This window comes from Lutra lutra, chromosome 13, assembly GCF_902655055.1.
Source record: "Lutra lutra chromosome 13, mLutLut1.2, whole genome shotgun sequence".
Taxonomy (NCBI): Eukaryota; Metazoa; Chordata; class Mammalia; order Carnivora; family Mustelidae; genus Lutra; species Lutra lutra.
In genome coordinates, this window is record NC_062290.1 from 29,692,037 (window position 1) to 29,710,325 (window position 18,289).

Below are 18,289 nucleotides of genomic sequence, written 5' to 3' on the forward strand. Positions count from 1 at the left end.
GGTCCTTCTCCTGCCCTTGCCGAGCTCGCCCCCATTTTCCGCAAGCTCACAGGGTGCTGCAGTGAGGACTGTGACTGGAGAAGACCGCGAAAGGGTGTCCAGTGGGACTTGGTTGGGTGCTTTCTGGGGCTCGCGAGTGTGGGGGTCTGTGGTTCTGATTGGTGTAGTGTGACGAATTGGCTTCTCAGAGCTCCGTTCACTTGTCTTTTCTGTGAGAATATTTTAGGGCTGCCCTTTCCCTTTTATGGTCTGTTCACTTCCGTTGGCTGTGTAGGAAAGAACAACTTGTGGAAGATGGAAAGATTGCCAAGACCCATCCAGTCCAGGCTCTTCCCGTTTGTTGTGATGCTCAGAGGCTATTAGCTCATTTCCATGCGCCTCTGAAATTCCTTCGTGGATGTAAAGATCGTTGGCGTCCTGGCATCCTGTCCTTAGAAGTTCAAAGGGCTTGCTGCCCACAAGCAAAGGGCAGCCCCACCAGAACCCCGGAGTTAACACCCAGTCTTGGGGTATACTGTACCCCAAGGGAAGGGTTCTTCCCCGAAGACTTGTTTCTTCATTTCGACATGTCTTTTGTGTACCTGTTTATAGTACATTAAAGGAGAGATCTGGCCAGCAGTGGGTAATGATATAATTTACAGGGGCCCAGCCACAATGTTGAAATTGCTTACATTATCCCATTACCACAGATGGATTACTATGCAGGGTCTCCCTCCTTCAAAGGCAGTAAAAACAAAGAGGGAAGGAAGGAAGCTTTTTCGATGCTTGTCATCACTTCCGTGGAGGGCTGATGTTGAGGAATAGAAAGTGGTGGACTGTTCGCTGTGTATAATTGGGAGGACTTGGGGCAGTGGACCTGGGCCTGCAACTGGATTCTGAAAACCAAATTCAGGTAGACTTTCCACCTAAAGAATGTGCCAGAAGTGCCAGGAGATGCTGGGGCTCTGCCTCTACCAGCAGAGGCCACTAGTGCTGGGACCAGACTCCCATAATGTCTGGAGGGGGCTGGGTTTCCTGGCAAATTCATTCTGGGAAACCTTGAATCAGGTGGATCTGGACTGAATGGCCCCCACAGTCAGCTGGGCTGCTCGCGGCAGGCTGTGTAGACGTGTGGCACTCCGCGGGCATGCCTTGGGGGATACTGCTTGCAGCAGGTGCCCTGCTCTTTCCTGGCCCCACGTGCGCCCGCCCCACGGACTGCAGGGGCGTGCTGTGTGTCTCCTCAGCAATGTGGAGGACCATGGCTTCCTGCTTTCCTTGTGTTTATTGTCATGATCAGCAGTGTTGAACCGAATTGGTCATCGCTGGAAATGAAGCTAGCTGTGGTTTTGAAGAGAATATCTGTTGACTGCGTGTTGCAGCCAGAGCTGGGCTGTCTGGGCTGGGTGCTTCACTGCCTGGTTATCTCTTGCCCGGTTACATCTTGGTGTCTTGCAGAATTGTGTTTTAAAAACATCAGATCACCTAACTGAACCATGTCCCTTCTTCCCCTAACGTTGACAGCAGGCCAGTGAGAAACATGGTTCCTTTCTTTGTACATGAAATTAAACTAAAAATTTACAACAACATGTCAGCAACATTAATACAGTTGAGAGAGTAACTTTTGCTACTACAAATTCTGTCGTTAAGACAGGCTGAGGAAAGCCCCGGTTTGTTGCTTACTGAACTTTCTCTCCTTCCTTAAGGTTCGCCATCGATGGTGTGAACTCATTGTTAAGCACAAATATACAAAAGCCTACAAAGATGTGGAGAGGTTCCTCCAGGAGGATCAGGTAAGTTTCCTTTTTCAGCAGTTGGGAATTCCTTTAATGCTGTCCCGATTGTTCCCTGCACTCACTCGCACAGGGACCCAAGTTGGGAACTTTTCTTGCATAACAAATATTTAAACATTTTCCAAAGATCTTTAAGGACTAGGTAGGAGCTTCTCTAACACATTTTGGAGCTGATTTTCCCCTCTCTCGGTGTCCCTTTAAAGCATGAATCACACCCTTAGAAGCCACATTGGTTTGACGTGGCTGTGGGCCACTGTCCTTACCACGTGATGCACATGCAGACCTCACAGCATCACCAGGTCTCGAGCCAGGCCGCGGCTTAGCTGTCCCCCTGTGTGTCCGTGTCTGCAGAATGGGGCTAGTCAGGGGGAGCCCCAAACACCCAGGACAGTCTGCTGTGTACCTGCGCCAGCCACGCCCTGCCACGCCCATTTCCAGTGTCCTTCCTGCAAGAACTTTCCTCACTATTTGCAGGGGAAGGTGGTCACCTTCCCAGGAGCCCGCAGGAAGCACTAAGGCGCACGAACATGTTTGGGGGTGCCTCCCTTGCCCCCTCTGCACCAGCATGGCTGTGGGTGGTGGTGTGCACGCCACGGATTCTGTCAGCTTTTGGAAGGCGGCCTCCAGCTCCTTGCTGTTAGTGTGACCGTTGTGTGGCACCGAGCGAGCTTTGCGCCGGGCACTGTGGGCTGACAGAATGGAGCCATGCTTCGGTGGCGGTGGGGCAAACAAAGGGACTTTTGAGAGGGCCCGGGTATGGGGGGGCAGCCAGCAGGGAAGGGCTCGTTCTTCCCACAAAGAAAAATACATGACTTTGTAGCAGAAGAAATGTCACATTTGCACAGTTGGAGCAGAGGTGTTTAGAAACACAAACAGGGACAAAATGTAAGAAGCGACTTAAGGTTTCTTCTGAAACGGAAACTGCTGTTTTAGAGCCAACACCTTTGCCGAATAAGGATTGCCAAACTCAGCTTTTTCAGGGAAGAATTTTTGAGCCCTGGACTACCAAGTTTTTATCTTGCGATGAAAACTTCATCTTTTTTTAATTTGCTCCAGCAGAATGCAATCCATGGCATAACTGCTTAGAACGAGCGAAGAGGCAGAACCAAAGGGTTCTTGTGGTCTTCCAGGATCTAACTGGCCCTTTTCCAAACTGCAGGAGAAATGCAGGGGTAGTGTTTGCTGCCTGGGCAGGGGCGGCTGAGGGGCTTGGACGGGCCGGGCTGAGGGAGCGGGCACTTTTTCCCGGGCGGTGGGACGGTTCTCCCTCCCATGGCGCGTGTTACGTGCTGGTGTTTGTTCCCCAGCTGCGGCTCAGGACGCTCTCCTGGGAGGAAGGCCTGTGACCGTGTGGCAGGTGCACGGTGCCTCGGGGGCTGCTTGCAGCCGTGCGGGTTTTTGTGGCAGGCGTTGTGGGGACCTACCTGCCTGTCCTCATGTTTCCGACACAGTCATCCATGGAGAAATGGTTAGGTCACCAAGGTTCCGCTGATGGAACGGATAGCTAAGGATTCTGCGGGGCGGGGGGGGGTCAGTGTGAACAAGAGAGAAGGGATGGAAAACTGTAGGTCGCAGAAGTACAGCTGGTCAGCTGTCTCGTCTTTCGAGGGTCTTTGTAATTTCCAGGTGGGCGCACAAGCAGCACGGACTGTGTACGTGTGGACATGTCATTTCTCTCCCTTCCTCGCTGTGCCTCTGCGCCCTGCAGGCCATGGGCGTGTACCTCTATGGGGAGCTGATGCTGGGCGAGGATGCCAGGCAGCAGCAGGTCGCCCGCCGGTGCTTTGAGCTGACCAAGGAGCAGATGGACAGATCCTCAGCCGAGGTGGTGGCCGAGATGTTACTCTGAAGAGGTGATTCTCTCCCTTCCCTTCCTCCGCTGCTCAGCTCTAACCAGAGATTCCGCGTCGGAGCCACATGAGGTGATAAGGAGACGCGGAGCCATGGTCCTCTGCTCTTGCCTCGTGACCAGTGGCCTGGGAGTGCGGGCAGCACGAGGCCGGTCTGGCCAGAGCCGGCCTGGAAGCAGAGGCTGCCACCCTGGCAGAGTAGCTCTCCTTGGCGCAGTTTGGGCAGGTTGGAGTTTTGTTACTTATCGGGACAAAAACACGGGAGAGCACTTGGAGTAGGTGTAGGTGGTGGGCTGGGGAGGCCAGTGGAAGGACTAACGCAGTCATCCAGGTGAGGGCTCACACGGGCGCAGGTTCCCGTTATGCTGAGCACTCAGCTCTGTGCAGGTGCAGTGTCCGGCCCCCCATATCCGGCCCCCGGCTGCAGAACTTGAGGGGCCTCCCGCCACAGTGCGCCTCTGGGCAGCTCCGTGCCTGGCTTATGTCTGCCCTTGCATTGGAGCAGAATTTCTCTCTGGTCTGCACGGGAGCGGGAGTCCTACTAAAGTATTCAAACTGCTTCTGATTAATACTGCTTGGAATTGACCTGTTAGATTTACATCCTAGAAGTTCATTTTTAACTAGGTTTCTGCATTTTAAAAGTCATCCCAGTGGTCTGGGCAGCTTTAGGTGGAACGTGGGGTTGTGAGCCCAAGCTGGTGACGGCCGCCGTGGCTTCTGTTGTCTTCTCAGCTGTTCTTCAGGCTTTTATGTGATAGAATAGGGCCAAAGCGGACATCTTTTTTAACTTCACATCAAATCTCAAGCATTTTTGATGTTTATACAGCTTCTCTACATGTAGAATTCTTAATGGTTATTTAATATTTTATGTAGATATTCTAAACCTGTTGTCAGATTTTCAGTGCTTCTGATGTTTTGCTGTTAACAAAACGATTTCTAACATGTTGAAGTATCTTATTTGAAAGAACTCTTGGTACTAAGAAGAAAAAAGGGTTCTGAAAAGTATGATCCTGTTCTTCCAGAAGAGTCCAGGAACCATGTTTGCCAGGAAAAGGAAATAGTTGGGAGTATTTTCTACGATTGTACATCTTGTAGTGAAACAGCTGTGTGCAGTCCTTCTCCCCACACTGTCCCCACGGTGGCAGCGCATCCTGGGCCGAGCCGGGCCAGCGGAAAATACAGCCTTTCCTGCCGCCACCCTTGTGTAGCCGTAGTATAAATCTATTTCTCTTAGACTTTTATTTCATGGAGAGTTTGGGTTTCTTGAAGACTGTGCATACAGTGGGGTGGTTCCCCCCGCCATCCCCTTGCTGCAGCTGGTGGGGAGCCATTGTGAGTTTTCAGGGTAGCCCTGGTCACAAGTCTGCTCCCTTCTGTCCCTGCCCCTTGTGGATGAATGCAGGGTCACGTGCACACCCCTTCTCCATAGCCCCTTCAAGCAGGAGACTCCCCAGCCCCACTCGCTGAGAACCCGGGCCCCTGGGTGGAAGTGGCGAAGCACATGGGGGCAGCTGGTGGTTGCATTTTTCATTTCATGTTCTGAAGCTGCATGGGTGTGTGTGTGGTTGCTTCTGAGTCCTTGTGCTGTCGGCTAAGCCTCTAGGACACCAGGTAAAACGCCCAGCAAGCCAAAGTCAAGGCCACGCAGTAGCTAGCGGGTGGACGGCGGCGCCCGGCGTGGGCGGAAGGCGGCGCGTGCAGTGTGGGCTGTGAGCAGGCACGGTGCTGCTCCGAGTGCTCTGGCTGCTTGGGTTCCTGGCATGCTGATTTGTGACTTAAGATTAAAATCACATTGCCAGGGATTACCACGCAACCATGACCTTGGCTGCTCCTCCAGAAGCCATAGTTCTCTCTCTCTGCAGTTCGGAGAACAGATGCAACTTGTAGCTCTTCTCCGGAAACAGAAGAAGCAACAGCCGTGGAAGATGCTCGGCAGCCTGTTCCTTATGCCCAGCCGACGACCTCTCTGCCGAGGTGCAGAGCTTAGCTGATTGGTGAACAGTGACTGGTTTCCGCTTTGTTCACAGTGGCTAAGTTCTGCACCTGAAGAGAAGGTGAGATGGGGACAGTTAAGTTGGAGCTGCTGGGGCAGAGGCCGCCCCTGAGTGGCCTGCTCGGTGCCAGGCGCGATTCTGGAGGATGCGAGACCCGCTCGGCTCTGAGGATGCACTTTCTCCTGTCGTGAATGCACGAATGTACCAGAAGTCTGTGGAAATATAAGTCAACTAGTTAGACATCTGTCTGAAAAGTCAAATGTGTTGAAAGCTGCATAAATTCTTCTATAAAAACTAAAGCCAAATGCATCACCAAAAAGTCCAGTTAAAACTATGTCAGCAGTTGGTTGCATGTGAGTAGGGCTGGTGCTTTCCAAGGCGGCCCCTGGTTTCAGTTTCCCCGAGCACGGTAACCTCTGTTTTGTGTCCACAGCCCCCTGCAAGACGGTGCCGCGCCCCCAGCTGGGGCACTGCTTCCCGGGCTGCCGATTGGACCCGCCCTCCGGTGCCTACTGAGCTGATATCAGTTCTCATTTTACACACTGGCTCAGTTCAGCAGGAACAGGAGTCGAGCCCTCGAGCAAAAAGCCTTCCTGTTTGTAAGTGCCCAGAGGCTCCGGAGCTGGAACCGCGCTCACACGAAGACCTCGCGTCGTTGGTGGCGACGGCGGCGCCCGTCTGTATGTGGCCCCGGGGTGCGGATGCTGGTGGAGTCCTAGCACTGAGTGGACTCCGGGGATGAGCTTCCACTCCTAGAGGCAGAATGCAGTTAGTGCTGCGCAGGACGCGGGCAGGGCCGCCTCTTTGTGGTGCGGAGTTCAGGCTGTGGAAGCAGGTGGAGTGAAGGGGCCTGAGCTGTGTGGTGGAATGAAGGCTGGAGTACGGCCGCTGGCACCCCATTGGTGGGGTCGTGAGGTGCAGCCGGTCTCGTCTCTCCTCCCCCAGGGTCCTCTCCGGAGCGGAGAGCAGAGGCATGCAGAGGTACAGGTTTACAAGAATTCCTTCGTTGTTACCAGGCAGTAAATTTTATTGGTGTTTCCTTTGCAGGAAAGATCACAGTGAGATTCTTTTTCATGCATCTACGCCTAGCCCTGGTGGAACCAGGATCGCGTTGACCCTGGACATCAAAGAGAGGGTAACGGGGCTGCTAAAGCCATCAGCCAGCAGCATCCACGCCTTGGTGCTTCTCTTTCCGGAGGCTGCTCTCCCTGGAGCTCACGGGCCACGTGGTGCCTTCGTCCCTTGCCCTGAACTTGCCACCTCAAGATACTGAATCTGCGTTGGCTCCCTTCCATGAGGTGAAGGCACTTTCACAGATGCTGAGAGCTGTCTGAGACACACTGGGAAAGCTGCTGGTCATTTCGCATGGATCCCCTCAGCATGTGGCCGACCTGGAGATTTCCAGAATTCTCGGAGGTCACAGTTTCTGTATCCTGGGACCAATGATGATAATTCTCTAGATCATTTCAGAAAGATTCTGCAAGATTATTTTGATAGATCTGTTGAGATTCTTCCAAAATGTTAATACTCTTGGTGTAAAAGGGCAGGGTAAGAATCCAGGACATCATCAAAATAAAACCTAATGGAGTATTCTTTTTGTATTCCTGTGTGCTTCTGAATTTAATGGTTCTTAAAGTGAGAAACGGTGTCACCCAAGGGGTATTCTTTGCAAGCTGGTCCCATCCCCCTCCTACCCACTCACCACCTCATCACTGTCCTGGGGGGTCGCTGTCCCGGGGCGGCTGCGGGAGACCCTGCTGCTGGCACCTTTCCCGCGTGTGCCTGGAAACCAAGCTGCGGCACCACCGTGCAGCCACAGTCCGGAGATGGTGGCCCCAAGCCCGGCTCCCCGGCCGTGTGCGGGACCCCGCTCTGCATCTGGCCTGTGGGAGGAAGCATGGCTTTAACACATTTCTTCATCAGAAGCTCTTGGTCTTCAGAATTCTTTAATGGTTACTGTTCTTCTATAAGGTTTCCTGGGGGGCTGCTCTTCGATGGCCTCATGTGCTCCGCATGTGCTTTGTATACCGCAGTGGCGCAGGAATCATTTTGATTTTTGAATCTGAATAGAAGAACGCTGCTTCCTCTGCAGACTTGGAATAAATGGTCTGCGTGAGCGTGTCTGGCCCTGCCAAGTGGGGCAGGAAGGGACGGGGGGGCACAGGCCGCACCTGCCCACGTGCACACAGCTGCTGGGTATGTCCATGTGGCTGTGAGCAACCAGTCGGCCCAGTGGTTAGGTGATGCTTGTTTTTCTAGAAGCCACTGAGGCAGGGCTGAACCACCCATCCCATGCATGGGATTTTACACAGAAACCACGAATTCCCTTGCTCGCGTGATCCCAAGTCAAGGAGTTACCGGTGGTAGGTAGGTGGTGGCCCGTTCCGGGGCGAGGGGGGGGGGGGGCTCACCTGAACTAACGCCCCTGTCACTACCTTGGCTGAGTCCTACGCGGTGTCTGTCTGCTTGGCCTGTGGGCACCAGGGTCCTTGCCTGTGCCTGGGGTTTCCCCCACAGGAACGGGGTTGGGGTGAGCGGATGCTCCGAGTTTCCTCAGAATCCTGAGTGGGTTTTCCTAGCTCAGCCCTCAGCCGCTCCTCCAAGGGCTGTGCCTGAGCCTGGCCCACACGGCGGGATCCCTGGTTGTCTGCCCAGCGGCGAGCAGACGCTCGGACGAGCGTGCTGTTTTCCCCATGTGCCATCTGATTGCAGAAAAGCAGCTTTACGCTGGTAGCCGTGGCGGACCACTCGGGCCGTGTAGGAGGATTGGAGTTCGCCCACTGCCCTCCCGGGTTGCTTTTCTCCACAGGAGCACTGAGCAGCTTCCCCAAATGGCCTTGGAGCGGGCGGGAGAATATACAGGGGGCCCAGGAACCCTGGGGACAGAAGATGGGCTATTGTGGAGACCAGGGTCAGGGTGTGCCAGTGAAGGAGGGAGGCTGCATGGCCCAGGTTCCCATGGCAGGACCGCCCCCCCCCACCCCCCGCCAAGTGCCCCCAGACAGGTTTAACTAGACAGATCCCCAAGGTCCCCTGTTAAGTGACAGGATGTGAATGTGGGTCCACATGGCTCAGGATGTCCCTCCCTGTGACAGCTCCTCATGGCCTGGACAGTTCACTCTTATGCTCCCCAGGGACAGCTTACCTGTCATCCTGCGGGCTGAGGTTAGGCCTGCACTCCTAATCCGATTCACTGTAAGGATGGGCCTGGGTGAGGCCAGGGTCAGGTGACACCTGCTTTGGGAAAGAGGCATCTGGAGTAGGGCACAGTTACATCATCATGGAGACAGCACAAAGACCTGTCTGCCTGGCAGTCTTGTACCTTTCTGGGTAGCAAAGGTCCTGATCTCCGCTCCCCCAGAATGCCTTTCTGGCCTTAGCGGTTCCCCAACCCCCTGCTGTCGTCCTTACGTTAAGCAGAAATGGAGGGCTGAGTTGCCCCCCAGAAGCAGCGTGAGAAATCAATAAGCCTGCTTCCCAAAAAGACGGTGTGCCCCCCACAGAGGGCCCGGGACAGGAGGGGCCACCGGTCACCATAGGTCCCTTGGCTCAGTGAGAGCACTCCCTTCGGTGTTACGTCAGTCTGACCCTGAACCACACTCAGCCTTTCCTGGCTGTCTGGAACCCGGCATTTCACAGGGATGGTTTGGGGGCCCCCACCGCTAGCACTAATCCCTTAGCAGGCTTGTTCCTTGTGAGGTACCCCTGGCTCGCTGAGACCTTCCTGGGACATGGGGACCACTGAGCAAGCCTGCTACCCCCCCAGCCAGGCCACCTAGCACAGAACTGGTGGGGTGTTAACAGGTTTATTAAAAAAACCAAGCAGCAGCAGCCTTGTCCTTTGAGGGAGTTCATTGCTTACCTGCCAGTCAGCTGTCCCCAGAGCCAAGGACTCCAGAATGGAAGCGCTCCTCCACCCCTTAGGGAGCGGACCCTGTGTCTCTGAAGAGCAAGTCGCCCTGGGGACAGGAGCACAACTGCTGGGAGCGAGGGGCCAGGCCTCCGATGTCCCCGGGGTGCTCCCCACTGTGCTGCCCGGTTGGGCTGAGGGGCTGAGCTTCAGAAAGGGGAGGGTGAAGGGACATCCCCAGGATCCCTTGCTGCCCGTCCGGCTCCCACCACCTGGCCTCTGGGCTTTGGGCAGTGGCCGGGGCAGAAACAGTGCCAGGTGCCCAGGCCGAGGGGAGAGAAATACAAGGGAAGAGGTTTCAGTTCTCCCTCTTGGCCTCTATTTTAGGATGACAGGGTTTCAAAGCACTTATTTTTACTAGAATTTCAAATCAAAACATAGAAATAATAGTCTCCATCCTAAATGAGGTACAGACATGGCGCAGTAGCAGGCAGAGCCCAGTGCCCCAAGTATAGGAACCAGAAATAGTAAACTATGTCCCTAATCTTCATCCTTTTAAAATGAAGAATAGAGCTCCAAAAGAAAGGTCTCAGACAGATGTTTCCAGAGCATGCTGTCTTCCTCCCCTGACCTGCTTGGTTCAGCGTGGACACTTGGTAAAGCCCGAACACAGGGCGTGCCAACATGATCAGAGCTGTGTTCTGGGCCAACACTTCATAGTTCTGTAACTGAGTGGCTGCGTGGGAGAATGAGGGGCATAAGAGGGGCTCTGCCCAACCCTTCAGCAGGGCCAACCCTCACTGGAGAGGGAGCAGCCCGTCCCCACACACCACCTCTGCTGCCTCTGCTGGTGGCCTGGAACAGCAGGGTCCATCCCACTGCATTCCTGAGAAGTCAGGGGGAGGCTGCTTCAGGTGCCACGGGCAGGTGACAGTGTGCAGCTGCTTTGGCGTTGGATGGTCCCTTGGAGTGTCCTCTCCCCACGGCACCTGGGGCTGAACTGCCTCTGACTGCAAAGAGTGGGGCGGGGACCCTCTGTGTAGGACGCAGCTGTGGCAAAGACTCCATACCGACAAGAGCCTCGACTTCCTGGAGTCTCTTCAGCTGGAGGTCAGGGCTGGGTGGGTAGAGACAGCCTGTGTGGCTGAAGCTTCAGGGAGGTGGGGGTTAAAGGGCAGTCTGGACCTCCCAGGGCAGTGCTGGGGGTGCGGGGGGGGGGGGGTTGAGCTCAGTGGGGAAGGCATGAACTCTTAGCCCCCCAGGCCATGGTCCTGAGGACAATGACCTCGGCCTTCCCATCTGGGCCCTGGGGGTTTACAAGGTGGAAAGGAGGAGAGACGGATTGGGGCTATTCACAGGCAGGGTTTTATAGATCTTTTCCCACCCTTTGGTGCTGTCTGGGAGATTGATCGGCCAAATAAGGCATTTCTGTTCCAGTCCAGAGGGTGTGAAAAGAGGGAGGAGGCCATTGGCCCAGACTGGGGGTGGAAGGAAACCGGGAGTTCCCAGGACCAGGACCGGCCCCAACCTTCTGCTGGGATGGTGGGCGGGCATCGGGCACCCTGGGGTCGGAGCAGGGCACAGAGGCAAACAGGGCCCTCAGGAAAAGACAAGCCGGAGCAGCCCACTCTCGGGAGCCGGGCTCGGAAAGGGTTGGTGACCGCACCAAAAACGTGTGTGTAGTGTGCGTGTATGCGTGTGTGTGTGAGAAATGCAAAGCAGAATGCAGAAATGCAGATAAAGTCCTCTCTGATCACATATTTCTATCTATTCCAGACAGTGCACAGAAAACTGACCTGGTTCCTGAAGCGTGTTGGAGAGAACATGAGTTCAGGCCTCTGGCTTCTCAGCCCCAAGGACTGGGATGGGACAGGCTGAACTGCTGGGGATCTCCCCAGCCTCTTCTGGCTGCTCGCCACTTCCACTGTCACAGCCGGGGGGGTGTGGGTGCAGGGCTCCCCACCCTGGCGGCTCCTCTGGGCTTGGTCTGGAAGCAGAAATGCAGGGTGCACGCCACGCTGTTTCCCTAAATCTTCTTGGCGCTCCTTCTGCCGGCCTTTGGCGATGGGTCCACCATTGTGAGGCCCAGTTCCAGTGCCGTGGGTGGTACCGAGTCCCATGTTCCAGAAAGTTCTTTCCGGCTCTAAGAGTCTTCCCTTGTCCTAGGCCTGGCAGAACAGGCCACGGAGGCAGAAGTGAGTGTCCTGGCTGCTCCTCAGTGTTTATTTTTCCATATAAATTTTGGAATCAGATTATCTAGTTTTCTTATTAGGATCCTCTTGAGCCTAATTTATATCTCTGTAACCGTGTTTCTATAAGGACATCTTTCCAGAAATAATGAACCACCAGCTAGAGCAATGGTTCTCAATTGGAGAGTGGGCGGGGAGGTTCCCTGAGACATTCTGGAGAAAGTCTGGTCTCTTCTGGCTGGTAGGTAGCAGGGAGAGGCCAGGGATTCTGCTCCCCGCCCCCACAGCGCGCAGGATCCCCGCCACAGGCTTACCTGCTCCACACGGTTCTAGCGCCGCACAGAGAAACAGCCTCACGTGCCCACATGCTTTCTGCCAAGGGCTCTCCTCTTCCTTTCCCTGCTGAGAGGTTGGACTGTTTCATGGGACTCAACCATCTCTACTGCTCTAGAAGGGCTCTGAAAACCTCTATCAGGTTCATCCCAGACCCAAGCTTGAGGTCTTGGAAGGACTTCCCACACTCCCCTCGGGGCTGCCCCCCAAGGGCGCAGGCCACACTGCTGCTAGGCCACAGCCCCTGGGGGCGCTGACGGTCTTTGGAAGCTTTCCCTTCACAGTGACTTCACTAGACACTGAAGTGATGCTGAGCCAACTCCGAGTCCCCTGGGCACAAGGCCAGCCCCACACTGCAATGGAGAGGGGGGCAGCAGGAGTGCACAGAGACATCGTTGCCAGTGGCAGTTAAATTCTCTCTAAAAACAGATGATCACGAGTGTGGTGCTGGGGCCGCTCCCAGGGCCTGTGAAGGGCCAGGGAGTGGAAGGCCCTGAAGCTCACAGCCCATCCGTGTCCTGATAAATCTGCCCATGGTCTTAGCAGCCCCATTCTGCTGTGGCTGGGTCTGCCAATGACCTAAGAGCAGGTCTGGTGCAGGCTGGTGGGAGAGACGGGAGAACCGGATGTCCTTTTCCTTCTTGGAGGCTCATCAGGCACGTCTCCACTCAGCAGCTTTCTTGAACTTGCAGAGAAAAGCCCGAACTCCACTAGAGCCAACCCCGTTGTTGAGCGGCTGACTTAGCCACTTCTCCGGGTTTTCTGTGTCTGGGACCGTTAGGTGTCCTCCTTGTGAAGCCACTCGTCAGTGGCTATTCTGCTGGTGGGAGCTGGAGGCATCTGCCTGGCACAGACAGCCTCTGGGTCTCAGTCTCAGGGCTGGATGTTGCCTCAGGCCTCCGTGCTCTGAGCGCTCCAACGGTGGCACAAGGCTCGGCTGCCTGCAGGGCCTTCCCCTGCATTCTCACCAGATCCCGTTTATAGCTCGAACCCTACTTCTTTGAACTTCAAAAAACTGAAAGAACCCACATGTCCACACTTTCCCCCAGTCCAAGGCAACTGGACGAGGAGGTGGCATTTACGAACTCCTTCTCAGCCTGCTCCTGAGTTTCTCTGCCCTGACTCCTGTGGCCGCTGGGTGCGGGCTTGCTCAGGAGTGGAGGGAGCACAAGGCTCCTGGCTTCCTGGGCTGTTGAGGGGAGGGAGGGCATCTGACCCGTCCACTGTGCATTCCCCCTCCATCTGCACTTTAGGAGACTCCTTCCTCCTCAGCGAAGTGAATGCAATGATGCACAAGCCCTTCTGAAGAGGTCGGCTCGTGCCCTGCTGAAGATCAGGGCCTGCCGGCGAGGCTGCACAGCTGTCCCTTCGGTCTGGGGAACAGTCCTGCTTCCCTGTGTTTCCCCCTGTGGAGCATTTCTCCCCTTGTTAGTGACTTTATCAAGGGGGGAAGGGCAAGGGGAGAAAGTAAAATCAGTAAACAAACCAGTACCTGCTCTCCCCTTGATGAAAGCCCTCCCAGTCAGTGGGGGGTCACTCCAGACACGAGAACCACCGGGCTGCCAGGAGCTCACCAGGGCGAAGACTAAAGCCCCATCAGATCAGATACTCTGGTAGGGCTGGCTCAAATGTCCAGGGCTTACGAGAACTTAGAGGCTTTGTAAAGGAACTGGAGATACTAGAAACAGGCTGAGATAAGGTCAGGACAGGAAGGAACCTTCCAGAAACGCAGCTTCAACAGTCTGAGGTGGGTAAGTCTTGCTGATACTGTTTGCTGTGAAATACAGCACGAGTGAATTTCCACCACAGGAGCTGGATTCCTGACAGGCACTCACGGTAGGGAATATCCAGGCTCCCACATGACGGTCCCCTTCTTCATGCCCACAGAGGCTGCTCACAGCTTCCATGGCAAATAACACAGATGTTCTCGACTCCAAATGAAGTCTACAACTCATTTTTCAACTACTGCACATTTTGATATGAAAGTAATAATGGTGGTAGTTGCATCTATTTTACAACACTGCTTTAATTGCAACATTTCTCAAAAGGCAGGCTCAGGTAAAAAATTCTTGAATTTTCTAGATCTTTAGGTGGATCCATATACCAAAACAGTAATGCCCCTAAAACCACAACCTCTAATCCAAAAAATGTTACTCCTACCTCAAACAGGAGCCCAGACTAAGGGTGATTCAGAGATTACTAACACATATATGAAGGTGGACAGAAAGTTCTGACTGACTCAACCACCAGAATGCACACAGAAAAGCACATAATCAATGCATATCAAGAATAAACCTGAAAGGGGAAACATTTTTCAATTAATGTGAAGAAATATTGGGGTTACCAATTCTTTATTAGAAACTTCTAATTCCCAGGGCACCTGGGTGGCTCAGTTGGTTAAGCATCTGATTTAGGTCATGATCATAGGTTCCTGGGATCAGGCACCTCATCGGGCTCCCTGCTCAGCAGGGAGTCTGCTTCTCCCTCTCTCTCTCTGCTCCTGCCCCCCCACTCATGGTCTCTTTCTCAAATAAATAAAATCTTAAAAAAAAAAAATTTTTTTTTTGAATTCCCACTTTGGTTAACTAGACAACTGATACATAATTGCTTCTAACGTTTCCAGAACATGTCCTATACTCTCCCGTCAGCCATCCTTGAGGTCATACAAGCTCCTTTGGTGGCAGCATTTAGCAAACAGAAAGCAAAGAGAGGTAGCACTGGAACCGGCTTTACCCCGTTGGCAAGTACCGTCCTCCACAGCAGGGCTGGCTCGCGTGCCCACCAATGAGCAGTGGTCCCGTTCACTACCACTTTGCTATCAGTCTCAAGTGGACTCTGTTTCCCTTCTAAGGTCCCCGAGAGGCTCCTCGATGAAGAATTTCTCAGGGAAACAAGACAGTGTGGCTTCATCTCAAATCCCTGCAGGTCAAAAGAAACACCAATAACAGTAACACGATTTCTAAAAAAGAGACCTGTGCAAAAGAACAAAGTTACTTTCTGAATTGATCAGTGGTTCATGAATTTCTTGGTCCAAAGACTTTGAACTAATCAAGTCACAGTTGCCTATCTTGGTTTGATATGAGGGAAAACAGAAGTAAAAATCTGTTCTCCGATGCAAGCCTTTGGTGATTCTCTGACAGCTGGGCTGAACAGGTAGGGAATGCTAGAGGCCACAATCCAGTCACGAACAATAAACTCGACTGAGTTTGGGCTAAAGGACCTGTCTTTTCACTTCATAAAATATGTACCAGTAAATCATGCCAAGCTCTAGGGCTCATTCTCACTACTCATTCCATGAAGAGACGGTCTCATTACCTCACGAGGCCACAGGGAGCCCGGTGCCTACACGGCAGTGCCAGCTGGGCGCAGCTCTGCGAGGAGTTCTCTGGCCAGCTTTCTCGGCCTTGTGGCTTCCATGCGGAGATGATCCCATCTGTACAAGGTCTGGTCGAGAAAGCCAGTCATCTCGTGGGCTAACTCATCAGTTGGAGCCATCTGCAATGAGGACAGAGGAGAAAGAAAACTAAAACACTAACCAGGCAGATTCATCTCTTAGTCCAGTGAACCAACCATACCCCTCCTTCCCCGAAAAGCAGCTGCATTCCTTTTAGCTTCGAAGGGCTCTTGTTTCGTTTGCAAGGTGATTAGGGAGCAAGTCTATTCTCAGAGGTTGGCCATCCAGTGGGCAGTATCATTTCCTAGTGACCACCCTCTTCGGAGGGCAAGGCCGAGCCTCACAAGGGCTACAGAAAGGCTCCACATTTCCCGGAATGCCCTCACAAGCCCCGCCGTCATCCGCCGCAGGGAGCGAAGGCAAGTGGACGTGCTATGGCCTGACTGCCTGCACACAGCTCACACTAACACGAGAGCTGGAACCCGCTGGAAAGAAAATGCCACCTGTTTCCACACGAACAGCTTTATAAATGGCATTCTTGGGCTAGCAACCTGGGCCCACTTGTTTTTTAATAGCCATCTAAGGTTTTAACACCCGATTCTCAAGGGAAGCAGGAAATGAGGAATTGTTAGCTCTGCTAAATATAGCCTCAAGGCATTCTTAGTTATTGGTGCCTAAGTATTTTCCCAAGAATTTCAGCTCAGCAAAAAGGGAAGGGTGAGAATCTCACGATTGAATTGTGTGAATAATTTCCCGTGATTTTTTTTTTTTAGACACAAGCACATGAAGAAGCCCTGATTCTGGAACTGATCTATAAACTCATTTTGTGTGGGACACTTTATACAGACCCTTCAGTCAAACAGCAGCCGAAGGTCAGCTTCCCACCCATGTCCACATGGGGCCTCTGACAGGGTGACCGCCTGCCCTGGGGCACTCGGACAATCCCACCACCCCGGAACCCCTTCAGCCCAGGGCCGCTGTCTGCCGTGGACCAGGCGCTGAGGCAGCCGCTCTGGCAGCAGAGGATGCTGGGGACACAGCGCAACAGCATGACTCTTCAACTCCGGCTGACAGGGGCTCTGCCAGGGTGTCAGGGGCAGACCACTGGCCAAGGGGGGCTTCACTGTGGCTCTTGGTGTCCATATTAACCACTGTGTGGGGGGTTTTTTTGTTGTTGTTTTTACTGTGTTATTTTAGTCACCATACATCATTAGTTTTTGATGCAGTGTTCCAAGATTCATTGTTCACATACCACACCCAGTGCTCCATGCAGTCCGTGCCTCCTTAACACCCACCACCACGCTCACCCCTACCCCTACCCCCCAAACCCTCACTTTGTTTCTCAGAGTCCACAGTCTCGCGTGGTTTTCACTCAGAATCACAGATGCTGTGGATGACCTCTGTCAGATATAGTCTGTCTTTGCGGAGAAACTGCATGAGCCTTCCTGGAACACCTTAAAAGAGCCAATCTACTTCCTAGGCCCTAAGTGTGGGGAGAGTGCCAGTGACCCCATGGGCTCCCCTGGGCTGTTAGTACAGCAGGGGCGTAGCCATAACAACTGACTGTGGAGGCCATCTGCCCTGACCTTGTGTCCCCAACCTTGTGTCATCTCCACGAGCCAGGTATGGTCTCTAGTCCTGCATGCCCGCCTCCCTGCAGCCCAGGCAGGCAACCTGCACTGTGGGCTGACGTGCATCTGTCTAGAGATGAAATTCATTTGAGTTCAACAACTATAGATCTGAACTCTCTATTTCAGATGTGAGCTTTTACCTGGAACTTCTGTGGTCCAGCAACAAAGATGGCAGCAGAAGGAGAGAGAAACATGAACTCAGGACAGGACAGGAGGCAGGAGAGAGTGACCCTCAAGGGCAGGAGGAATCCCAACACCACCTGAGCTGCTTCTGCCTCATCCTAGTCAAAGGGGCACAGAGGAAGTGAGCAGGGCAAGAAACCTAGTAGCCAGAAGAGCAGAACACCAGGCACGAAGGGGCAGGGCTTCCGCAGAAGTTGTTCAGTGGAAATTCTCAGAAGCCCAAGGTGGGAAGAAGCTGATTACTGGGGCCTGTGCAGGAGCCCAGGGGAGTAGTGTGTAGGGAGGAGGCTGGGGTGTGGGAGGCCACAGCCTTTAGACAGGGCTCAGACACACAGCCCCTGCTGTGTTGCAGCCTAGAGTGTGCACAGCTCCCCAAAGTTGATGCGGGGATAAGAAGGGTAAGACCAGGAGCTCAGGAGCTGTTCTGCTCGGGCCTGAGTTCACATCAAAGCTGGGTCAGGGATGGGGTCCTGAGGGCTCCTGGAAGAGAAAGGCCATTTCACCACAGCCAACACCTCGACCATTTGCCACCACCTGCTCCCAGGCCAAGCACACCTAGCCCAGGACTCCTTCCAGGGCGCTTTCAGAGAGAGGAAGTGATGCGATGGGGGATGAGGAGAAACCCAAGAGAGGCTGGCACTGTGCAGAGGACTCCTTCCATCTGTCCTTCTGTAGCTGCATCAGCCAGGATGCCTTCACCCTGTCATGAGCCACTGCAGGAAGCCTTCCAGTTAGGAAGTCTGATATATTACTAAAAATAGTTTCAAAACACCCACAAGGACAGTGTCCAGGAGGTTCTCTGGATCGTGATGGATGGGCTCCAAGGTGCCTAGACCGCTAGCACCTACTAAAAAGCCAGTGTGTAAAGAGAACTACTGTGTTTTCCCTTCAGTGAATTTTTTTGCAGCCGAGCAGACTTAGGATATTTTATGAAGATTCACTGGAATTTTCCAACTTCACTTAGCCCCCGGTGTAGGTCAGCAGCACTAATGTATGTCTAGGACTGGACTGTTTAGTGGGAATGGGCTGCCGAGGAGAGGCAGCAAGCATAAATTTGTGATAATACTCTATCTCCTCATTCACAGCATCTTCT

The 18,289-nt window shown here is 53.6% G+C and overlaps 2 protein-coding genes across 11 annotated transcripts in view; one reads left to right on the plus strand and one right to left on the minus strand.

The window, feature by feature from the left end:
- Nucleotides 1-7,217, plus strand: part of AOPEP (aminopeptidase O (putative)) — a 346,305-nt gene extending 339,088 nt beyond the window's left edge. Inside the window, exons 15-18 of one of the 10 annotated variants that reach the window (XR_007122243.1) lie at nt 1,686-1,772; nt 3,399-3,625; nt 5,485-5,676; nt 6,050-7,217. Coding sequence is in view for 4 of the 10 variants with exons in the window: in XM_047699679.1 (XP_047555635.1) it covers nt 1,686-1,772; nt 3,399-3,560 (249 nt within the window). In the remaining 6 variants the exon portion in view is untranslated. Of the gene's footprint in view, nt 1-1,685; nt 1,773-3,398; nt 3,695-5,484 lie in introns of those variants that run through there. The other 9 variants (XR_007122242.1, XR_007122241.1, XR_007122244.1 and 6 more) reach the window with 9 other exon arrangements.
- Nucleotides 7,218-14,700: 7,483 nt separating this feature from the next.
- FANCC (FA complementation group C) overlaps nt 14,701-18,289 on the minus strand; it is a 297,238-nt gene continuing 293,649 nt past the window's right edge. Inside the window, 1 exon segment of the mRNA XM_047700445.1 lies at nt 14,701-15,483. Coding sequence (XP_047556401.1) covers nt 15,331-15,483 — 153 coding nt within the window. The 3' untranslated portion in view covers nt 14,701-15,330.